We start from the raw sequence: 17,837 nt of genomic DNA on the forward strand, positions 1-17,837 counted from the left end.
GCAACAAAAGGTGAACATTTTGAAAGGGGGTGTAGACTTTCTATAGGCACCGTTTTATTATTATTTTTTAAATACGTAAGTTGGCTTTGCTGGAATGTATTTTTCCTTTTTCCCAGCTAAGCAGTGTTTCAAGGTGTGACAGCCAGACACAACTTATAGTACTTTTTTCTTGGCAGGTGTGTTTTACTGTACTGGATGCAATGCTTACATGTGAGTATCATGGCTCCTTCTCTTAATTCATTTTAGTAATGCCATATTATGTGATCCCTTGGAATAGCAATTTGAGAAATATCTGATTGCACTGGCTTTAGAAGACTATCATTATCATGTCATGAGGTTAAGGTTTTACTTTTGCAAAATTATTCTTTTTAATGTAAACAGTCCTTAGTATAATGTTTAATTCAGTGAAAATTTGACCTTGAGAAGTTATTCCCAAAAGGCAATAAGGAATTACTGTGTAATGTGTTTTGTATGTTTGATGGATTTGATGCCAAATATGGACGTAAAGCATGTATTAGGGTTTCATTCTGGGATTTTGCATATCTGACATTTTGGGTCGTGCCCTGTCCAGGAACACATTTACAGAGCTTAGATCTTGTAAAATGCACTGTATTGGAATGGTGACCATAGTCTCAATAACTCTTGAGTTTTCATTTTGAGTAATGGATCTCTATCCTAATGACAACATAGACTACCAGGCTGGTTAATCAGAGTCTATGCAAATCTGAGGCAGGTTTGTGTGGAGCAGGTTGTCGCTCTCCCTTTCATTCCCACAATGCACCATTCAAGATAAAATTGCCTCATTAGGTTTGGGTTCCATTGGTAATCACCCTATGTTATTTTTATAACAACAATAGGTATACAAATTATTTGTGTTTTATGATGGTGAAGAATGCATTAGCATTCATGTCAGTGTATGAACAGTCATTCTGGGTAAAGTACTTTTAAGTTTTCATAGCTTATAGATACCTTATTTTAATATAAAACATGCTACCCCATTTTGTGTTGTTTTACATTTTAGGGGTCCTTGATGCTGTTTCTAATGACAAACAGGAACAGGAATCTCTCGGAGTAAAGGCGGCAACTTTCTGGTATAAACATTCTTTAACACCCTCAGAATTTATTGGTTAAATACCATTGTAATGTTCTCTCATTTTTAAGCATTCCCATGTATTAATTTGACCAACCATTGCCACTTCTACACCTGTAATTGTTAAACCATTTCCATTTGCAAATTCATATTTTCAGTTTCAAAATCGAATGGTATCGTTTACTTTGACCTATGACTTAAAGAGTACGTAAAGAGCTTTTTGTTTAATTGTGTTACATGTTCCCATGTTACAACTGCTATGTAAGGTGTGTGTATTGTTTTAATTTATTTATTTATTTTTAACATTTTGACCACTTTTTTAAACTTATATTGCATTCCCTGCCTCAAGATGGCTTCCCATGTACCTGCATGGACCTCTCAGAACTGCATTTCCCATCATCCTCCTGCTCACATGTGTAACTGAGGTGGATTTGTGATATGGAAATATAGTTCTGAGAGGTCCATGTGGGTACATGGGAAGCCATCTTGAGGCAGGGAATGCAATTTAAAAGTTTAAAAAAGTGGTCAAAATGTAAAAAAAAAAAAAAAAAAAAAAAAAAAAAACAATTAAAAACAATACACACATCTTATGTAAACAGTTGTAGCAACAAATGGGAACATGTAACAATAAAATAAAAAGGACCTTATGTACCCATATTGATCAAAAAATATTTCCAGCTACAGTATACATTTTTGACATTCTAAAAATGTAACTTCAAAAGCCATTGTCTTATTCCAAGCTCATTTAGTATATGTTCTTAGAAAAAAATGCTCAAAACCTTCCAACTACATAGATGCATTGAATTAATCTATCTTAATGAATATGAACTGATATATAAAATTGTGCATATTTACCATAAAGATGTTGATAAAGCTAGGTAAAAAAATAAAATAAATCAGAGCAGATACATGCTGGAACAATCAGAATTGCATTCCCCCTGTTTTTGCCCCTAGTAGTCAGTTGTAACTAGCACTTGTATGTCACAAGGGAGAGAGTTCAAAGCAGTTTGCATGACAGAAGTTGTTCTTTGTTGCTTTCATTTCAGTTACTTTTTTTGCAATCCTTTACTTTCAGGACACATGGGTTTGATGTGTCTATTTATCGAGGGGCCATCTCAGTAGGCACTCTGAAGCAATTTTTCATTCACACGCTGACACAGATCCTAACCTACAAGCCTCAGCTCAAAGGTCAGAACATTTAGATCCAGCAGGGAATCACATTACTTTGACATTTGTAAATGCTGTTAAACAAGGGGCAGCTTTGTTTTTTTGTTTGAAATAGGAATTTACATTTGCCCGGCAAACATGCGAGTGCAAGATATGTAGTAAGAGGAATCTGTAATTTAGTTGTGGTTTAACCTGCACGAAATCAAATTCCTGGACAAACTGTCACTAGATGAACAGTTTATTGCTGAAAATGCTTATGGAATCTTTTTGAAAGACTTCTTTTCAGAAGGCAATGGGTTGCTGTTGATAAAAAATCGCTCAACAGTTCAGCCTTGTGTTGACTTTGTATTTCTATGGTGCTTCTGTTCCTCAGTGTCAGATGCAATTGGAATGCAGTCGGAATGGAGTTTCGCTAAAACGTGCCCTCTGTTGACATCATTGTATCGTAAGGTAAGGATGCACAGAGTTATGTGTTTATATTTCATATACATTACGGTAAACGATAAGTAAAACCATCAGCAGTGTGGAGAGTTCTAGTGTACATGGAATGCTCTATTTATTTAAATTATGGGCATTGACTGCAGACAGCCCTCTTGCCTGCTTTGGTTACTCAATCATCCTCATTCATGGAACAATTACATGAAATTTCATTGAGTATAATTGATCTTGATGCCTCTGGAAACGAGAAACGAGGTATTAAAGAGTTTAAGTGCCGAGAGTTTATCCAGGTGGGACGGTTTTTTTTTAATAAACCATTTTATATGTAATTTCCATTATCATATATGGGGGAAAAAAGTGTGAACACAAAACAAAACCAATAGTGTAAAATACAAAAAGTGAGGTAACCATGCTGGCTATTGAGATTTGAGGCAATTTATATACCCTATGGTTTTTTACCTGACAAGAAAAGAAATGGAATTACCATTCAAAGCATGTTTACTTTCAAAACTGAAAATGAAGCTACTTTTTCTTCAGCTCAAATGCAGGTCAGTTCATTGCTGCTGTAGTTTCTAGTTCGATAATCATTTCTATAGGTTGATACGTACACTAATGTACCTACTGTTTCAAAAGAAGTACAATAAAATTAAGAGTTCATCAGTGCATCCCACGACCTTGATTAGCAGAGCTTGGTGTTGCCAGCTATCTCTTGGTGCTGCAATGTGAGAACAGTCAGTTCTTAGAAAGGAAAGGTTCATGATCAATTAGTTCATTATAATTCTATGCACGAATGCATGCATAATCTTTGCCTATCAGTTAGCTCGCATTACAAAAATGTGTATATGGTAATAAGTCACATCAAAAAAAGTATTTTTCTATTCATGCCTAGATTCTGTTTTTGTCAGACTTTTTCTTTTTCATTAAAAAGCTTTATTTGACATTGTGGCAAAGTGGTTAATAGTGTGCAGGTACAGGTGATCAGAGAACAGGTGCAAAGGTTTGTTTTTATTTGTTTTTGTCCAGTGCTTGACGTAAATAATAATGCTGGCAAGTAATTCAGTGGTGTGTACTACTTATGTTTATAATCCTGTAGCTGGTCCCGAAATAATAGTCCTGTTATTGTATCCCTCCATTAAAGTCAAAACACATACACAAGTCCATTTTAGTGTGTGAAGTAATGATTGTGGTACAATACAGTTCACAGTGATACAAGTGAAGTGCTGTCCCGGGTTTGTGCTGGCCTCTGGCGACAGCTCCGGAACGTGTTAGCTGCCTAGTGATACAAGTAACAAATAGACAGTACAAAACAAAACGCTCCCAGTTATTTTCACAACAAATGTAGGTCCTTCCGGGTCACTTTACAATAACCAAAATGAAGGAGCAGATTACATCGCTTCGACCCCTATTTATACCATCACTCATGACCCCTTCCTTGGTAAACGATTGCAGCTGCTCCTCCAATCCGTGGCTGCCACATTATTTCCCATCCGGGTCAGTGTCAGGCCAAGTAGTCCAAAGTACTCTGTTCCCGTTACTTAGCGCCCTCACAGGTCGGAAGGGAGATTTTCCACCAAGAATCATTGTCTTTCTGCCACAGACACACAGTAATGAACAGTCTGATGCACTTTTGCAAGTAAGGAAAGGATTATGGGAATATTGTATTACCCTCAACAGTCCTGCTTAAGTTTACACTCTGGGAGTTATTTTTTTTACATTTATTGACGCGCCTGTTAAAATTTAAAGATTTGCCTCTGTTTAGATCAATAAAATACACTTTTTCTAAGCAATCATCAGCCTCAGCATTAAGCACTGTTAAAGGAAGTAAGTCCCTTATAAAGGTGTTCCTGTGCTTTTTCTTGGTTTATACTGTGCATGTACCATATTTTGCCATGTTTATTAATAAGCTTTACCAGATCTTGTTGGTCGTCACAGTGCTTACCATGCTTTACCATGTTTTCACTGTGCTGTATTACCCTTTGCTATGCTTTTACAGTGGGAAACCTTTATAAGGGGTCGCAGAAGAGTATGTTTTTGCCAAAAATCAGCTGAAGGTCTTTCCATGTGTTCCAAATCGGCAGTACTACATAATATGAAAAAATTATAGATTTGCAATTATACCACACTACTGAAAAATGATCAGCTAATAATAATGCACTATACTAGTGTTGCATCATTAACATTGATTTCCTTCCAGTTGTTTGTGCTGTTCACTGCAGAGGAACTGATGGCTCATTTACAGCAGGTCCTAGAGACTCATGAGGTGAACTGGCAGAATGTGCTGTCATGTGTATCCACACTGCTGGTGTGTCAGATACAAGCACAGCAGAAACTCAAAGGTAAAACTCATCAATGTGACTATTCAAGAAGTGCCATTTGTTCTAATCTGTTGCCTTCTCAAACACCAACTGCTTAGAATTCAATGCAGGCAAATACAACTCCACATTGGATAGAGGAAGTTCTGGTTTTGATTAAAAGTGTATATAACAATCTGATAAGGGTGGAATCTTGAATTAAAGCATCTTAGCCTGGAGGGTGATTGATTTTCTATTCCACTTATGTAATGAGCAGGCAACATTATTATTCTTAAGAAAAAAAAAGATTTTGACAGATCTGAAACCTTTCACTTTTTTCTATTATTTTATATTGTGCTCAAAACCATTTATAAAATACTTTTGAAATCATTTTAAAATACCCCTTTATAACATAACAAGCTTGCTTTTTTTTTTGTTTTAATGTAGCATGAAAGTCTCGGCTCATCTTTTTGCTTTCTGTATTTTTTTTCCAAAGATTTGCTGACCCATCTTTTAACCAGTGCTTTTGAGGTTTATGAGCTGGAGAGTATGATTACTGCTTTCCTTTTGGCTCGTCAAGCCTCTCTGGAGGGACCTGCTGTTTTCATCTCCTACTCAGAGTGGTTCAAGGTAACTTTGATCAAAGGGAACGGTTTCATGTGTTTATCATGGTCACACAAATTACATTGCATAGGTTTCACAAGTAACTAACAATAAAGTTTAGAAAGGGGTATAGAAATACTGATGCCTTCAGTGGTCACTGGCTGTGGAGAGATTTGAATGTATGAAAAGAGGACAGGATTGAAGTGGAAATCCAGGACTGCATGAAAGAGAAAGGCAGGAGGAGAGGAAAGAAAATGTAAAAAAAAAAAAAAAAAAAAAAAAACAGGCTTACACTAGATTGGCTGGCAGTTGCCATTTAGGTGCCCGTGCTTAAACACACATCTTTTATTCTTTTATGAGGGATTATATTGTCTCCTGTCTCTAATAAAATGGTGCTTTTATTTGTCAGATTTCCTTTGGGAATGCCAGCAGTTTCCATGGAAACAGTAAGAAATCCCTAGTGTTTCTTCTCAAGTTTCTCTCAGACCTGGTGCCATTTGAACCACCACAGTACTTAAAGGTGAAGGAATTGTATTATGCCTCATTTAAAAATTATGTTTACAAGTCATGGAGTGGTAAATGCAATAGCAACAACATGTTTCACAAAATTACAGGCATGTACTCTTAACTGTTTTGTACATTTATTTATTACAGCCCCAGGGTATAGTTTTAAGGATATTGTTTTAAAAAAAGTATAAAAACACTAATGTCTGTCTGCAGAGATAATTGGCAGGATGCCACCTGTTTTTGTAAGGATCACTGGCAGCTATATCATAAGCTGCAGGCAGGTCCCAGTGTCTCATTGGCAGCTGGGTTGAGGGCATGAACAACCATTTTAGTTTTTAGATTTCAGATGATCAACAGTTATTCTTTTTCATGGTGGTGTGTTGTGTTTTTAGTTTTCGGAGCTTTGAGTACCACTATAAATGTCCCTCCTGTTTAGGGAATTACTATGACTCAAAGTGAACAAATGCATCTTTCTTCCTTACTCATCCAGTTTGTGGTTTATGGTGTTCCTCATAATTGCCATCCCACCAAAAATGTATTCCAATCTTGAGTATTTTGAAAGGTAAAGCGCCAGGAAAAGTGTAAATAAGTGACACGGTAAATAAGTGTTTTTAAAAAATACAGTGCACTTTAAAAAATATATAGGTAATTTATTACCTAAAAGAGTATTTAAATCTGCTTATGTGGTTAAATATAAGTTACAGATGTACTACTGTTTTTGTTACCTGTGAGTGCCATCTAGTGTTATTGCTATTTTTTATAATTATTGTGCAACATTTTCTATATTGTTTCAGGTTCATGTGCTCCATCCCCCATATGTTCCAACTAAATATCGTCCTTTGCTTCTTGAGTATGTATCGCTAGCTAAGACTAGACTGGCTGATTTGAAGGTTGGTATTCCCAGTTTCGCCATTATTGTAGTCACACCTGCAGGGTTCCCTGGATAATCTTTTTTAAAGACAAAAAAGCTGCACCTAAGCAGTTTGAGTGATTAGGTTTCAAGCTGAAGGTAGTGTTTTTGCTTGGAACTTTACATCCTATTTTGTCATTTAAAGTTGCCCTCTCCCACAATCATTCAATTTTACAGCACAGTGTAATTCGTTGCAGTCTGTTTACTACATTACTACAGTTTAGCTTTGTGTGCACTTGGTTTTATCAAGACAATTCCACAAGTTATACATTAATTAATAACATAAAAAATGTAGCATTGTAGATGTTTTTTGTATCTCATTACATTGAACAAAAATTAGGATTTCCTTTTGGTGTTTTTGTTATACTTATTTTTACTGAAACCCCTGCAGAGCTGACATTAACAGTATGATTGCAACCTTCTGAAATATGTAAATAAATAAATAAATAATCAAATAAAACTATATAGAGCCATAGACTTATTGGGCTAAAATTGTGTAACATTTTACTTACTTAATTTTTTTTTTCAAGGTCTCTATTGAAGAAATGGGCCTTTATGAGGATTTGTCTGCAGTAGAAGCAGCAGCCCAGGTTAGTGAGGTTTATCATGGTATGTGATGCTTTCTTTGTATTCTATCACATTAAAGCTGGTCTCCATTTAGAGAAAATTGAACAAACCAAAAATGTGTGATTAGGAGACACACTTCCTAGGTCATTTCACCTCAGCAGTGTGGGTCAAAGCATGTTACTGCTTGAAAGCATATCAGTCAATAGGGGAAGCAGTTGGTTGGTTAATGGAAATTACCAAGAAGTGCAACACTAGCTGAAAGTTTGAAAAATGTTTACCATAACATTGGTTTCTTTCAAAACTGCACAAGCTGACTTTAAATCATATGCTGTATTGGTTGATTTAAAACGTTTTTGTGGCTATTTTTTAATAGGACAGTATTCTGGGGGACAGCAGATGCATATTATATAGACATGAAGCCATTTTGAATTCAAAATCCACACAGACGCTAATATTTTTGTTTTACAAAAATGTGTTCACTCCAAACCCAGGAAAATGTCCTGATTGTCCTTAGGTGTACAGCTATTTTCTATGATTCAGTCAAATACCTTTACCAGATGTGTCCAATTAAGATTAACCAAACTGCTTTGTTTTTGATAATAAAAAAATGAAAACTTCTTTCCAGTTTAAGCTAAATTGCAATTTTAACTGGTTCTAGCCCCAGTGCCAGGCGGAGCAGGATGTTGACAAGGCCATCGTTCTGTTTGTGAATATGGGGAGAATCCCAGCAAGTGTAATGGAGGCCAGGTATTGCTTCATTTCATAATCATCATACACAGTTCTTCTGGTAGGAAAAATATTCAAAAGTAACGTTTGTAAACCGTTTCTTTTTTTCCAGTATATTTCGAAGACCGTACTACATGTCTCGATTCCTGCCAGCATTGCTGTCTCCACGTGTGGTTTGTATAATTTTTTATAGTTGTTATTAGTATGCTCTTTTATAAAAAGACGTACTACACTAACTTTATAAAAGTTTTCCATAGTAAAAGCATAGAAAAATGTAGTAAGGCACAGTGAAAGCATGGTAAGGCTCTTGGAACACAATGGTAAACGATGGTAAATGCATAGTATAGCCATTGGAAAACTGCAAAATTACCTTGGTAAAGTTTTATAAGATTGGCGTTGAAAGCAATATAAAACTACAATCGGTAATATAATGAAACCTCAAATCACCACCTTCTGTCTTCTAAAATACACAGAATTTTAATGTTTTTCAGCTACCCGACAAACCAGATTCTCAGATGATGTTTATTGAATCGCTGAAAAAGTAAGGAAATATTACTCTGATTTCCATGTGTGAGTGAATAAGAGCAGGCTGATTATTATAGGGGAAAAGTCACTGTTTGATTATGTTGTTTTTTGCTTTAGAGCTGTGCATTTTTAATTTATGTTTGCATTTTACTATTACAAACATTTGTCTAGATAAGAAAGCTTATTTATTCATGTAGTGGTTACTGAATGTTGTAATAGTTCATGTACTGTATGAGGAATAGTTCATTCCTCTTGAGTGGCGTAGATAGAACATAGTATTGTAGTTTCTCAATACAATTGATTGCTAATGTTCTGTCATTGGATATGTGGATCTGTATACTGTTGATAAATGCATAACACAGCATATTCACTCCTTCTTTTTCTAGAGCAGATAAAATTCCAGCCAGTCTGTACTCCACTTATATTCAAGCATGCCAAAAGGAGAAGCAGAGGAGGCTAGAAGGTTAGAAAGAATCTTTACTGAAATATCAGGACACCGCTTAGGATGGTAGCTTAGCTGAGATGAGTGCAGCTATAGCCCTTCCATCTCTTAGTAAAAATCAACACCTTGCTTTGGCATAACATGCTAAATTTAAAGAAGTGTAAATTAAGGTCTGTCTTTCCCCTTATTTTTATAGCCCTTACTTTGTTATAAGAAATATTCTCATAATAAAATCGAGAGCATGTATCGCAGGAACTGCATGGCACCCTAAAAATATCTGAATGGTTCAGATCAGAATGTCCTTATCCATTTTTCAGGTGTTTCATTGGAAATGAAAGCAGACAAGCCAAGGGAGCCCCTTGATCTTCTAAAGGCTGGACTGAATGAGCTGTCACACCTGGTCTCAGGTCAGGACAAGGTGGAAGGTACTGTAGGTGTAAGGAAAAAAACAATCTTACCTCTTAATAACCACTTTGCCTCTTTCAGTTTTCAGGTGCATTGTGTAATAAGAGAATATATTGTTATTAATTCAATTTTTATAAGTAGTTTATAAAGAAACATAAATTCAGTGGTAATGTGGTAAGTGCAGGTGATGATGTTTCCCACAGGGTAAGTTCTTTTTAATTCTGCTTTTTTTTAACTTTTTGTTCGTTGTAGATTGTAATAAAGACTCCTCTGTGTCATTTTCTGAAATATAATTATTTAATGTACCTTTTCCAGATGTATCTGCCCAAATTGCATTGGTCTCAGAGGTACTGAAAAGTATCATAAACGACAGCAGTGGCGATCTTTTCAAGGAACCATCAATAAAACTTAATGTTGTGGCACCCAAGTTAGAGCCCTTGGAGACTGAGGTAGGTATAACGAAAAAATATACAACCTTTGAAAAGACTGTAGCTGGAGACGACCTGTTGTAAACACTGGTTAACTTCATAACCAATTCAGTGAATTGAATTCAGTTAGGTTTATTTAAAGCTGTTGTGGAATTCAGCCTTTTGCTGGAAACCACCCTGGAATCAAAATTAAAGATGATTTTCCTCTACTATGTGTTATAAACCAATCCCCCGTTGCCATCAACGTTATTGTTTATATTATAAAAACCTGCAGCGTACAGTAACTTCTGTATTTTCATTTTCCCGAGCTGTAATGGTTAATTGCTTCTTTTTGACTACAAAAACAAAACAGTGATAATGCGTTTTATTTATGTAGGTCACAGACCTTATACTGAAGAGCTTTTGTCAGAATCTGCTGGAAGCCTCAAAAACCAATCCCCCAAATAGGTAAACATACCATTATGTACTAGATGTTGAGACTTAAATGTTTTCTTTTGTATAGTGTTATGCTATGGTTCTCAAATAACTTGCTCCAATATTGTACTTGTGCATCTACAATTTTAGAAGTAGACCATTAGCCTAATTCTAAAGTAGTTGTATGCAGTCGTAGTAGTAGTAGTGAGAGGAAGCAAACTGGAAACAAACAAGCAAAATGTGTGATTTTTATAAAAATATTAATGTTGCAGATCACAGTATAGACAGCTTGTACATGATTTTGCAATACCTAACTGAACCTTTTTCCCCACATTTCTGGAATTCAAATGTCTTTCGCAAGTATGATGTTACAATGCATCTTTGCATAAATGTATTAGAATATGCAGAGAGCTGAATTTCCCTGCTTATTTTCACTTTATTACAGACATGGAAACTGGACCTCTCTTTTTGTGAAAATGCTGTGTGGCCACAGACTGCTTCTAAAGATAGTTCTAACCAGATTATTACAACTGACCTGCCACCAGGTATCAATTGGATTAGTACTCTTGTACCAATAAAAGGATTTGTAAAAGGATTTCTCACAAAACATTATCGGGATATTTCATTTTTTGTTTAAATCAGGGTTAAAACCAGTGTGATAAAGTCATGCTTAATTACCATAAACTCTTTAAACCTTATTGCTTGGATTTTAATGGTATTCAAGTCTGATTTCAAAACTTGACTTGCATTTTTTTTTTTTCTTCTGTAGGGTCCTTCCTTAAGTGGGGTACATATTTTAGGTCTGTCTGCTTTTGTGATTGACCTGCATGAGTCTGAGAGGATGGTTCCACTTGTAGATACTGGGGTTCAATTGGTCTCCTTTACTGAGTGTGTGACCCAGTTACTTACATGTGGCACTGAGGAGTCAATGACGTTTTGCTTGAGGTGAATGAATATGCAGGGTGATTAGAAAGTACGTTTACCACATCAATGATATGGTGTGTTGATGTGGTAAATTATTTTCTAATCACCCCTGTATTACATGTTACTGTATGATCTAGGATTATCAAAAGGGACAGTTTGTAACACAGTACAATTACATTTAAAAGGCAACTTGATATGGCTATGAATTATCACAGAACTAATGTGTTAGTCCTGTTTAGAATCACTTTATACAGTAAATCTGTTTCTGTTTCTGTCATTGAAAATCTGAAACATTCGGAAGTTTAAAACACCAGTGTAACGATTAACCTGTCCCCCTGCAACACTCTTCCCCCAGTGGACATAGAAATGACACATTGTGTTCTACGTGTTTTTTATAACTGATAGATTGCTATGCCCACTATCGGTAAAGTGTTGGAAGGGGGACAGATTATTGATTACACTGGTGCACCGGTTAAACAGAGAGAGAAAAACATGTGTGATAGATGTATTGAAGCCATAGGAGTACTCTCAGATGTAAAAAGTCACCAGGATGTAATGGATGCACAGAAGATAATCTAACAAGAAGAAAACAATAGTTCAAACCAATAGTTCAGACTTCAGACCCATACTACCTGCTTTAAATTACCAATAAAAAGGAATGTTACTTTTAACACAACTTAATCTAACCTGAAAAGTTGTAGGTTTTCTGAAGTTTGTTCTTGTACATAAAAATTTTTTTTTTTTTTTTTTTTTTGCTAGGTTTTATGTTGCAGCAGTTTCCTATGGACTTTGCAAATTGGAAACCGAGTCTGTTGAGGAAATGCAGGCATATGTACCCCATGGAATCTTTAAGAAGGTACAGTATGTATATGGATCTTTTGTCCTTTTTGCTGGACTGTATATTTTTGGGGAATTCCTGTCTTTTTATTTTTTGCAGGGAGCCTAATACTACTACCAGTTTAATCCTGTTTTTGCACCAAGAGAAGTTTATCAGTTTACCAGACATACTGATAATTGTAGCACTGTCGATTTTGTAACCCAGGGTACATTTTAACATGGATTTCATTAGTGGCATGTAATTGGAGTCGCTAATTATCAAAATCTGTTTAATTGGTCTATTTGATCAGTCTACAGTTGTCGTCTTCTTATTTACCCTGGCACAGAGTACACACTGAGGTATATCTGATTCAATTTCAGCTGCTGTATTTAATTCCAAGACTAGCCGCAGAAGCTCGAGTGGAATCTGTAGACGACGGAGCAGAATCTGTCTGGAGCGTTTTGTCTGATCCTTGTTTGAGTTGGAAGAGGTCTGCTCTGGCCCTGTGGAGACATTCTAACTTTAGAAAACTTGAAAAACTGTCAGAGTTCAAGGTATGCATGTGCAAAATAATTGGAATACCTGTGCGGTGTACAGATGGTAGTGTGAACAAAAACTCAACTTGTGTTTTTGTTTTTTGTTCAGCTAACTTTCCGGGATTGGATCATGGCTGAGCTGGATGTCCAGCCTGGCAGGGATGCTTTGTCAGAATCACAAAGGTTAGATCAATACATTTGTTGTAAGCAAGTTAAAAATGTAACATTGTATTTAGGTAAACTTGATTTAGATATTAAGAATATATTATATCATGATGAATAATGTGTGTATTCGATGTGTGTGTTCCCTCATAGACAGGAGTATCAGCACTGGGCCTGCTATCAGCAATATTTGCAAGCTTCCCCTGATGTGGGAGGCTGTGGTGGAGACATGGTAACTGCATGTACTGTCTTCATTAATGCCATATTGGATCACAGTCAAAGGTACCATTAATATGTATCTTTAGCAGTTATAAAAATGTTTAGACCACAGTTGCATTTTGACTTTCTCTGACCCAAGACTACATTTTGTCCTTTTTTGGAGTTTTTTTAAAAGCATTAAAAAACCTTAAATGGTATGGCGGAGCTCAATGAGCCATATTCTGTAGATGATTATATTGACATTTAACTTGGATATCTCGGAGACAACCAGGAATTCAAGGATCACCATGTTACATTTCTTTGCAGAATGGCAACTGCCTCATCCTGTGAAATAATGTACTAGATAGACTGGTAATCAAGTCCTTGGGTTAAAGCTAATTCCATTCTCAAATTCCATTCCGCTTGTGATAGAAGGGTATGACCAGTACTCATTATCGACTCTTTGAACAGGTTTTTCACGCCCTTTTGTTCATTGTACATTACTTTCTTCCCTACAGGTCTAAGACTGTCAACAGCATGCAGCCTGTAGGATCAGTGCTTCGTTGGTATTCTAACCCTTGTTACACAGATATTATCTGCAGACTCCAGGTAAAACTATGACTAACACATTAAAATAACAGTCATTATTGTTTAACATTCTGATGCCCTTTCAGTCACTTTTAAATATTTTTGTAACAGCAATATCTCTTGTTTTTTATTGTTTAGCTCAGAAGCCTATTTAGAAGTCAAACTTATTGTTTTTGCAAGAGTACATTTGGATTTGTGTGTGTTTACTTGGGTGTATTTAGATGGATGTCGTTGATAGGTAGGTTGTATTCTGAATTTACAGTGATTTAGTACTTTTTGTATGCTGAAGATACTGTCTTTTTGCAGGAAATGGTGTTTGATTTGGAGTTGATGCAAGCGAGGGCAATAACTGCTGGTGCCTTGCATGAAGATGGACACTTCTTGTTTAGATTAATTCGTGAGAGGTTTTCTAAGATTCAGTTCAACCAGAGCCTCAGTAGTCAGCTAGTACAACAGCAGGAGCTCCATGCCATCACAAGGTAAAGAAAAAAAGAGCATGCAAGAGACAACACAGTACCTGTCCTTCACTGTATTTTACTAAATGCAACATAATATACTAAACTATGTTCCTACTTTGTTATCATCATGTGCTGTTGATCTTGTTCACTCCAGTGGTCTAAAAGCAATCTGTCAGGTGTGATTAGGTAGCAGAAAGAAACTGTTCAAGCATTTTTTATTTTAGAAATCTACCAAAATAAGGAAGCTAGGAACCTAAATATCTTCAGCAGTAGGGGGGGATTGGTGATACAAATTACATGAGATTACTGTCTTTGTTTACTGTAAGATGTTTTTTTGTTTTTTTAGGATTATCACAAGTCTCCCTCCTTCTGTCCTTTTAAGAACTAATCTGGAAAGAAATAAAATCTCTCTGAATTGTGAGGAGTTCTTCCATTTTGTGAATGCAGAGCAGGTATTTAAGCTGCTCTTCAGTCCAGTTGTGCAGTTTACAGTTCCAAGTACTGCTTCGTTGTTACTTACGGAATGTTCTGCTTCTTTCACAGAGAAATGGCTGCTTCAGAGCATGTGTACTGCCATATGACCTCACTGTGCATTTCTTTCGAGTAAGACGTTTTAGACTTACTTTTTTGTTTAATTTCCTTGTCCTGGAACTGTTTGGGTAATCTGGTTGGTGTTTTTTTTTTTTTTTTTTTAATTCCTTCCATCTAGGGTTTGCTGAGTTCAAGTATAGCTTGTAAAAAGCCATCACATGCTGTTACTGCAGTTTTCACTGAGTGCTATCTGAAGTGTCCTTTGCTGATGTCTTCTGCTGGGGTAAGGAAGCACAAAAAAAAGCATAGTGTGTATATATATACACACACACACACACACACACAGAGTATGATAGGGATAACATGTATCATTTTTTATGCATTAGATCATATTTTCAGTGAAAAGGGTTACCATTCAATAGACACATTTTCTATTATTAAAACAACCTTCATTTTGCAGGCAAAACTGAAATCACTATTATATTAGCTCTACTGGCAATAGTTCCTATTTTTATTGATTATGAATTCAGGTTCATATACTAGATTTGCAAGTGCTGTATCTTCATAACTGAGCCAAGTGTATGCTGATAGTATTTATGATGGTATCATATTGTTATGCATCATTCAGAACAATAAATACAGTAGCTTTGCTGTGCCCCATATTCTCCATAGTGCAGTTATATTTTTAAAGATATTACTGACTCTTGAAATATGTAATCACATATCATGGATCATAAATTAACTGGGCAATACATTTCTCAACATTTACTAAGAAGTGTTTGCCAGGAGAAAAAAAAAAAAAAAGTCTCTTCTAATTGCAGTGTATCCAGATCACACTCCCTCCTACAGTGATATGGATACACAGAGATACTGTAATGTGTTTCTTGTAAACACTGCAGGGGGTTCTGTAGCACTGTAGAATATAACTAAAACGCTAAACTATAGAATCACTGTCTGACAGGTGGTGGCCATACTGCACAGGTAAGCTTCTAGCCTGTTTGAATCATCCTACAGTATGTATTGAGCGACTGTTTCTAAAAGCTGAGTTCTGAAGGTGTTCCAGTAGAACTGAATGCAGCCTAAACTACAAAACGAGCGATGGTGAAAACAAGCATTAGTTTCTTTTGCCCTTTTTTTTTTCCTTTGCAGTTCTGGTGGCCAAAGTTAGAGCCTGTTTTGCGGTCACAGTGGAGCAGATTGATAGACGAGCCAGTGCCTGCGGAGCTGCAGAAGCTGGCAGACTGCCAGACATGGGCTCGCAGGTTAGTCGAGGATAGCACAGTACAAACATCATAGAGAGGGATAGGAAATATGTTCTTATGTGAGTTTAGAAACTTGAAATTCCTTCCAAGTTGAAATTCCTAGAAAAAACTTTTTTTTCTGCTTTTTTTTCTTAGTTCTATACTGTGAATAAAGTTTCTTTTGCAGGTTCTCATGAAATGCGTGGCCCAGTGCAAAGTTGTCTGTTCTCCCACAACAAAGTGCATTCACAATATCAAAATTACAAAAGGGCAGTGAAAAAATAAACACTAGCAGAAGGCTCACGCTTATGATTATGTTTGTTAGACTTGGTTCTTATACCTGGTGGATAATAAATGGAGAAAGTATAATAAGTATTCATAAAAAAAGATAGTATAATGTACTTATGTACATGAGTCACCTCCATCTATGTCCTCATTTCTTCCTTGTTTATTGTTGCAGTGCGCTGTGTGGGAAAGCAGGCAGCCCTCCATCTGACTCTCCTTTTGTAATGGCAGCCTTTCTGTACTTCTCTTTCTTGAGGCAGTCTTCGAACAAAAACATCTGTGCTGTGCTTGGAGGCATAAATGAAGATTGTGAAGAAGTAAGGACAAACAAGGTTATATCTAAGCTAGTGTAGTGTACAGGGTTCTGTCTAAAAAAAAAAAAAAAAAAAGATCTTGTAAAAGAGGCGGTTTATTACAACTAAGACAATGCCCAGATGAATAAACAAATACTACAAAAAGGTGCTACTTTCTATGCCCCTCATAAAAATACAATATTAATACTCAGACTTGCTATACAGGAGAGCTTGATTTGCAGGCTCTTTTAAGATCTTTCTACTGTTATACTTATTTGTAATGATTGTGAGGTGGCTAGTGATTGGTAATATGAAGAGTTGTTGTTTGGTATATCTTGAAGGCTCTGATTTGGACACTGACAAAAATGTTTTGGTTCGTGTTTCCAGCTGCTGGTTTTCTTATTGTTTTTCTCCATGGTGGATCTGATCTCCTCCAAGCTGCATCACACGGTATTTATATAACTTTTCAATAAGCTGCCTTTTCGAATAGGGACATTCCAGTCAAGTAGACCAAAGGGGATTGCTTGATTCCACATGTCATTGACTTGGATCAATTTATTATTTTTTGTTTGAAAGCCTTTAAAATAAGCTTTAAAATGATAACTAATATTTATTGTCTAGGTCATCCCACACATGGAGAACAATTATGCCATCAAAATGGTATTTTGTACCACCACTTTGTTGACATGTGGGTTACACATCACTCACAAGAGGAGGAAGTTGGTCCACTTGAGCTGGAAGGACCCAATAGTCCTCTTGAATGTAATTAAAGCAGTAGAAGAATGCAACTGAACTATAAATTTAGGATCACATCTCTGGTTCACAGATAAAATGTAGTCACTTAAATCTCAAAACACAGTAAGGGAAGCAAGGGACTATTTTCATAGCGCTACAGCGGAACCTAATTGCCAGTCGCCCGGTGAGCTCACACCTGTAGGGCTGGTCTGTGTCCTCAGAGGCTGGTAGTTCACCAACATCTGTTCGCAAGCTTCTGGGAGTAAAGAGGTAATTGACTTGGTCATGGGATCGGAGGACGCTCACTGAACTTGTTTTTTGGAGCTACTGTGGGGGATCCCTTCAGTGAAGAAGCGTAATATGGACATTCTAAAATTGGGAAGAGAATCTAGGTCAAAATAATTTGAGGGAAGCAATCAAAATAACCATTGGCAGCACTGGTAATATTCTGGTTTACTGTAGAGTAAAACAAATCATGACTTTGTCTGTGCAATTTGGATTTGAGTACAGCCTGGGGATGGAGGGATGTGCCATGTTTCTGGGTATCTTGTTTAGT

General features: G+C 36.3%; 1 protein-coding gene across 2 annotated transcripts in view; it reads left to right on the forward strand.

Moving 5' to 3' along the window:
* The window catches only part of LOC121325595 (Fanconi anemia group A protein-like), a 28,502-nt gene that overhangs the window by 6,721 nt on the left and 3,944 nt on the right, over positions 1-17,837 (forward strand). For both annotated transcript variants that reach the window (XM_041268388.1, XM_041268387.1), the window contains exons 9-38: positions 177-210; positions 1,022-1,091; positions 2,166-2,278; positions 2,631-2,707; positions 4,890-5,031; positions 5,483-5,616; positions 5,999-6,109; positions 6,891-6,986; positions 7,537-7,596; positions 8,232-8,320; positions 8,412-8,472; positions 8,791-8,840; positions 9,211-9,287; positions 9,584-9,691; positions 9,987-10,120; positions 10,476-10,546; positions 10,959-11,058; positions 11,283-11,458; positions 12,197-12,293; positions 12,635-12,808; positions 12,900-12,973; positions 13,106-13,234; positions 13,669-13,759; positions 14,045-14,217; positions 14,543-14,648; positions 14,740-14,799; positions 14,906-15,010; positions 15,877-15,989; positions 16,429-16,570; positions 16,934-16,996. In XM_041268388.1, coding sequence (XP_041124322.1) covers positions 177-210; positions 1,022-1,091; positions 2,166-2,278; positions 2,631-2,707; positions 4,890-5,031; positions 5,483-5,616; positions 5,999-6,109; positions 6,891-6,986; positions 7,537-7,596; positions 8,232-8,320; positions 8,412-8,472; positions 8,791-8,840; positions 9,211-9,287; positions 9,584-9,691; positions 9,987-10,120; positions 10,476-10,546; positions 10,959-11,058; positions 11,283-11,458; positions 12,197-12,293; positions 12,635-12,808; positions 12,900-12,973; positions 13,106-13,234; positions 13,669-13,759; positions 14,045-14,217; positions 14,543-14,648; positions 14,740-14,799; positions 14,906-15,010; positions 15,877-15,989; positions 16,429-16,570; positions 16,934-16,996 — 3,030 coding nt within the window. The remainder of the gene's footprint in view (positions 1-176; positions 211-1,021; positions 1,092-2,165; positions 2,279-2,630; positions 2,708-4,889; positions 5,032-5,482; positions 5,617-5,998; positions 6,110-6,890; positions 6,987-7,536; positions 7,597-8,231; positions 8,321-8,411; positions 8,473-8,790; positions 8,841-9,210; positions 9,288-9,583; positions 9,692-9,986; positions 10,121-10,475; positions 10,547-10,958; positions 11,059-11,282; positions 11,459-12,196; positions 12,294-12,634; positions 12,809-12,899; positions 12,974-13,105; positions 13,235-13,668; positions 13,760-14,044; positions 14,218-14,542; positions 14,649-14,739; positions 14,800-14,905; positions 15,011-15,876; positions 15,990-16,428; positions 16,571-16,933; positions 16,997-17,837) is intronic.

Source organism: Polyodon spathula, chromosome 13 (assembly GCF_017654505.1).
Source record: "Polyodon spathula isolate WHYD16114869_AA chromosome 13, ASM1765450v1, whole genome shotgun sequence".
NCBI lineage: Eukaryota > Metazoa > Chordata > Actinopteri > Acipenseriformes > Polyodontidae > Polyodon > Polyodon spathula.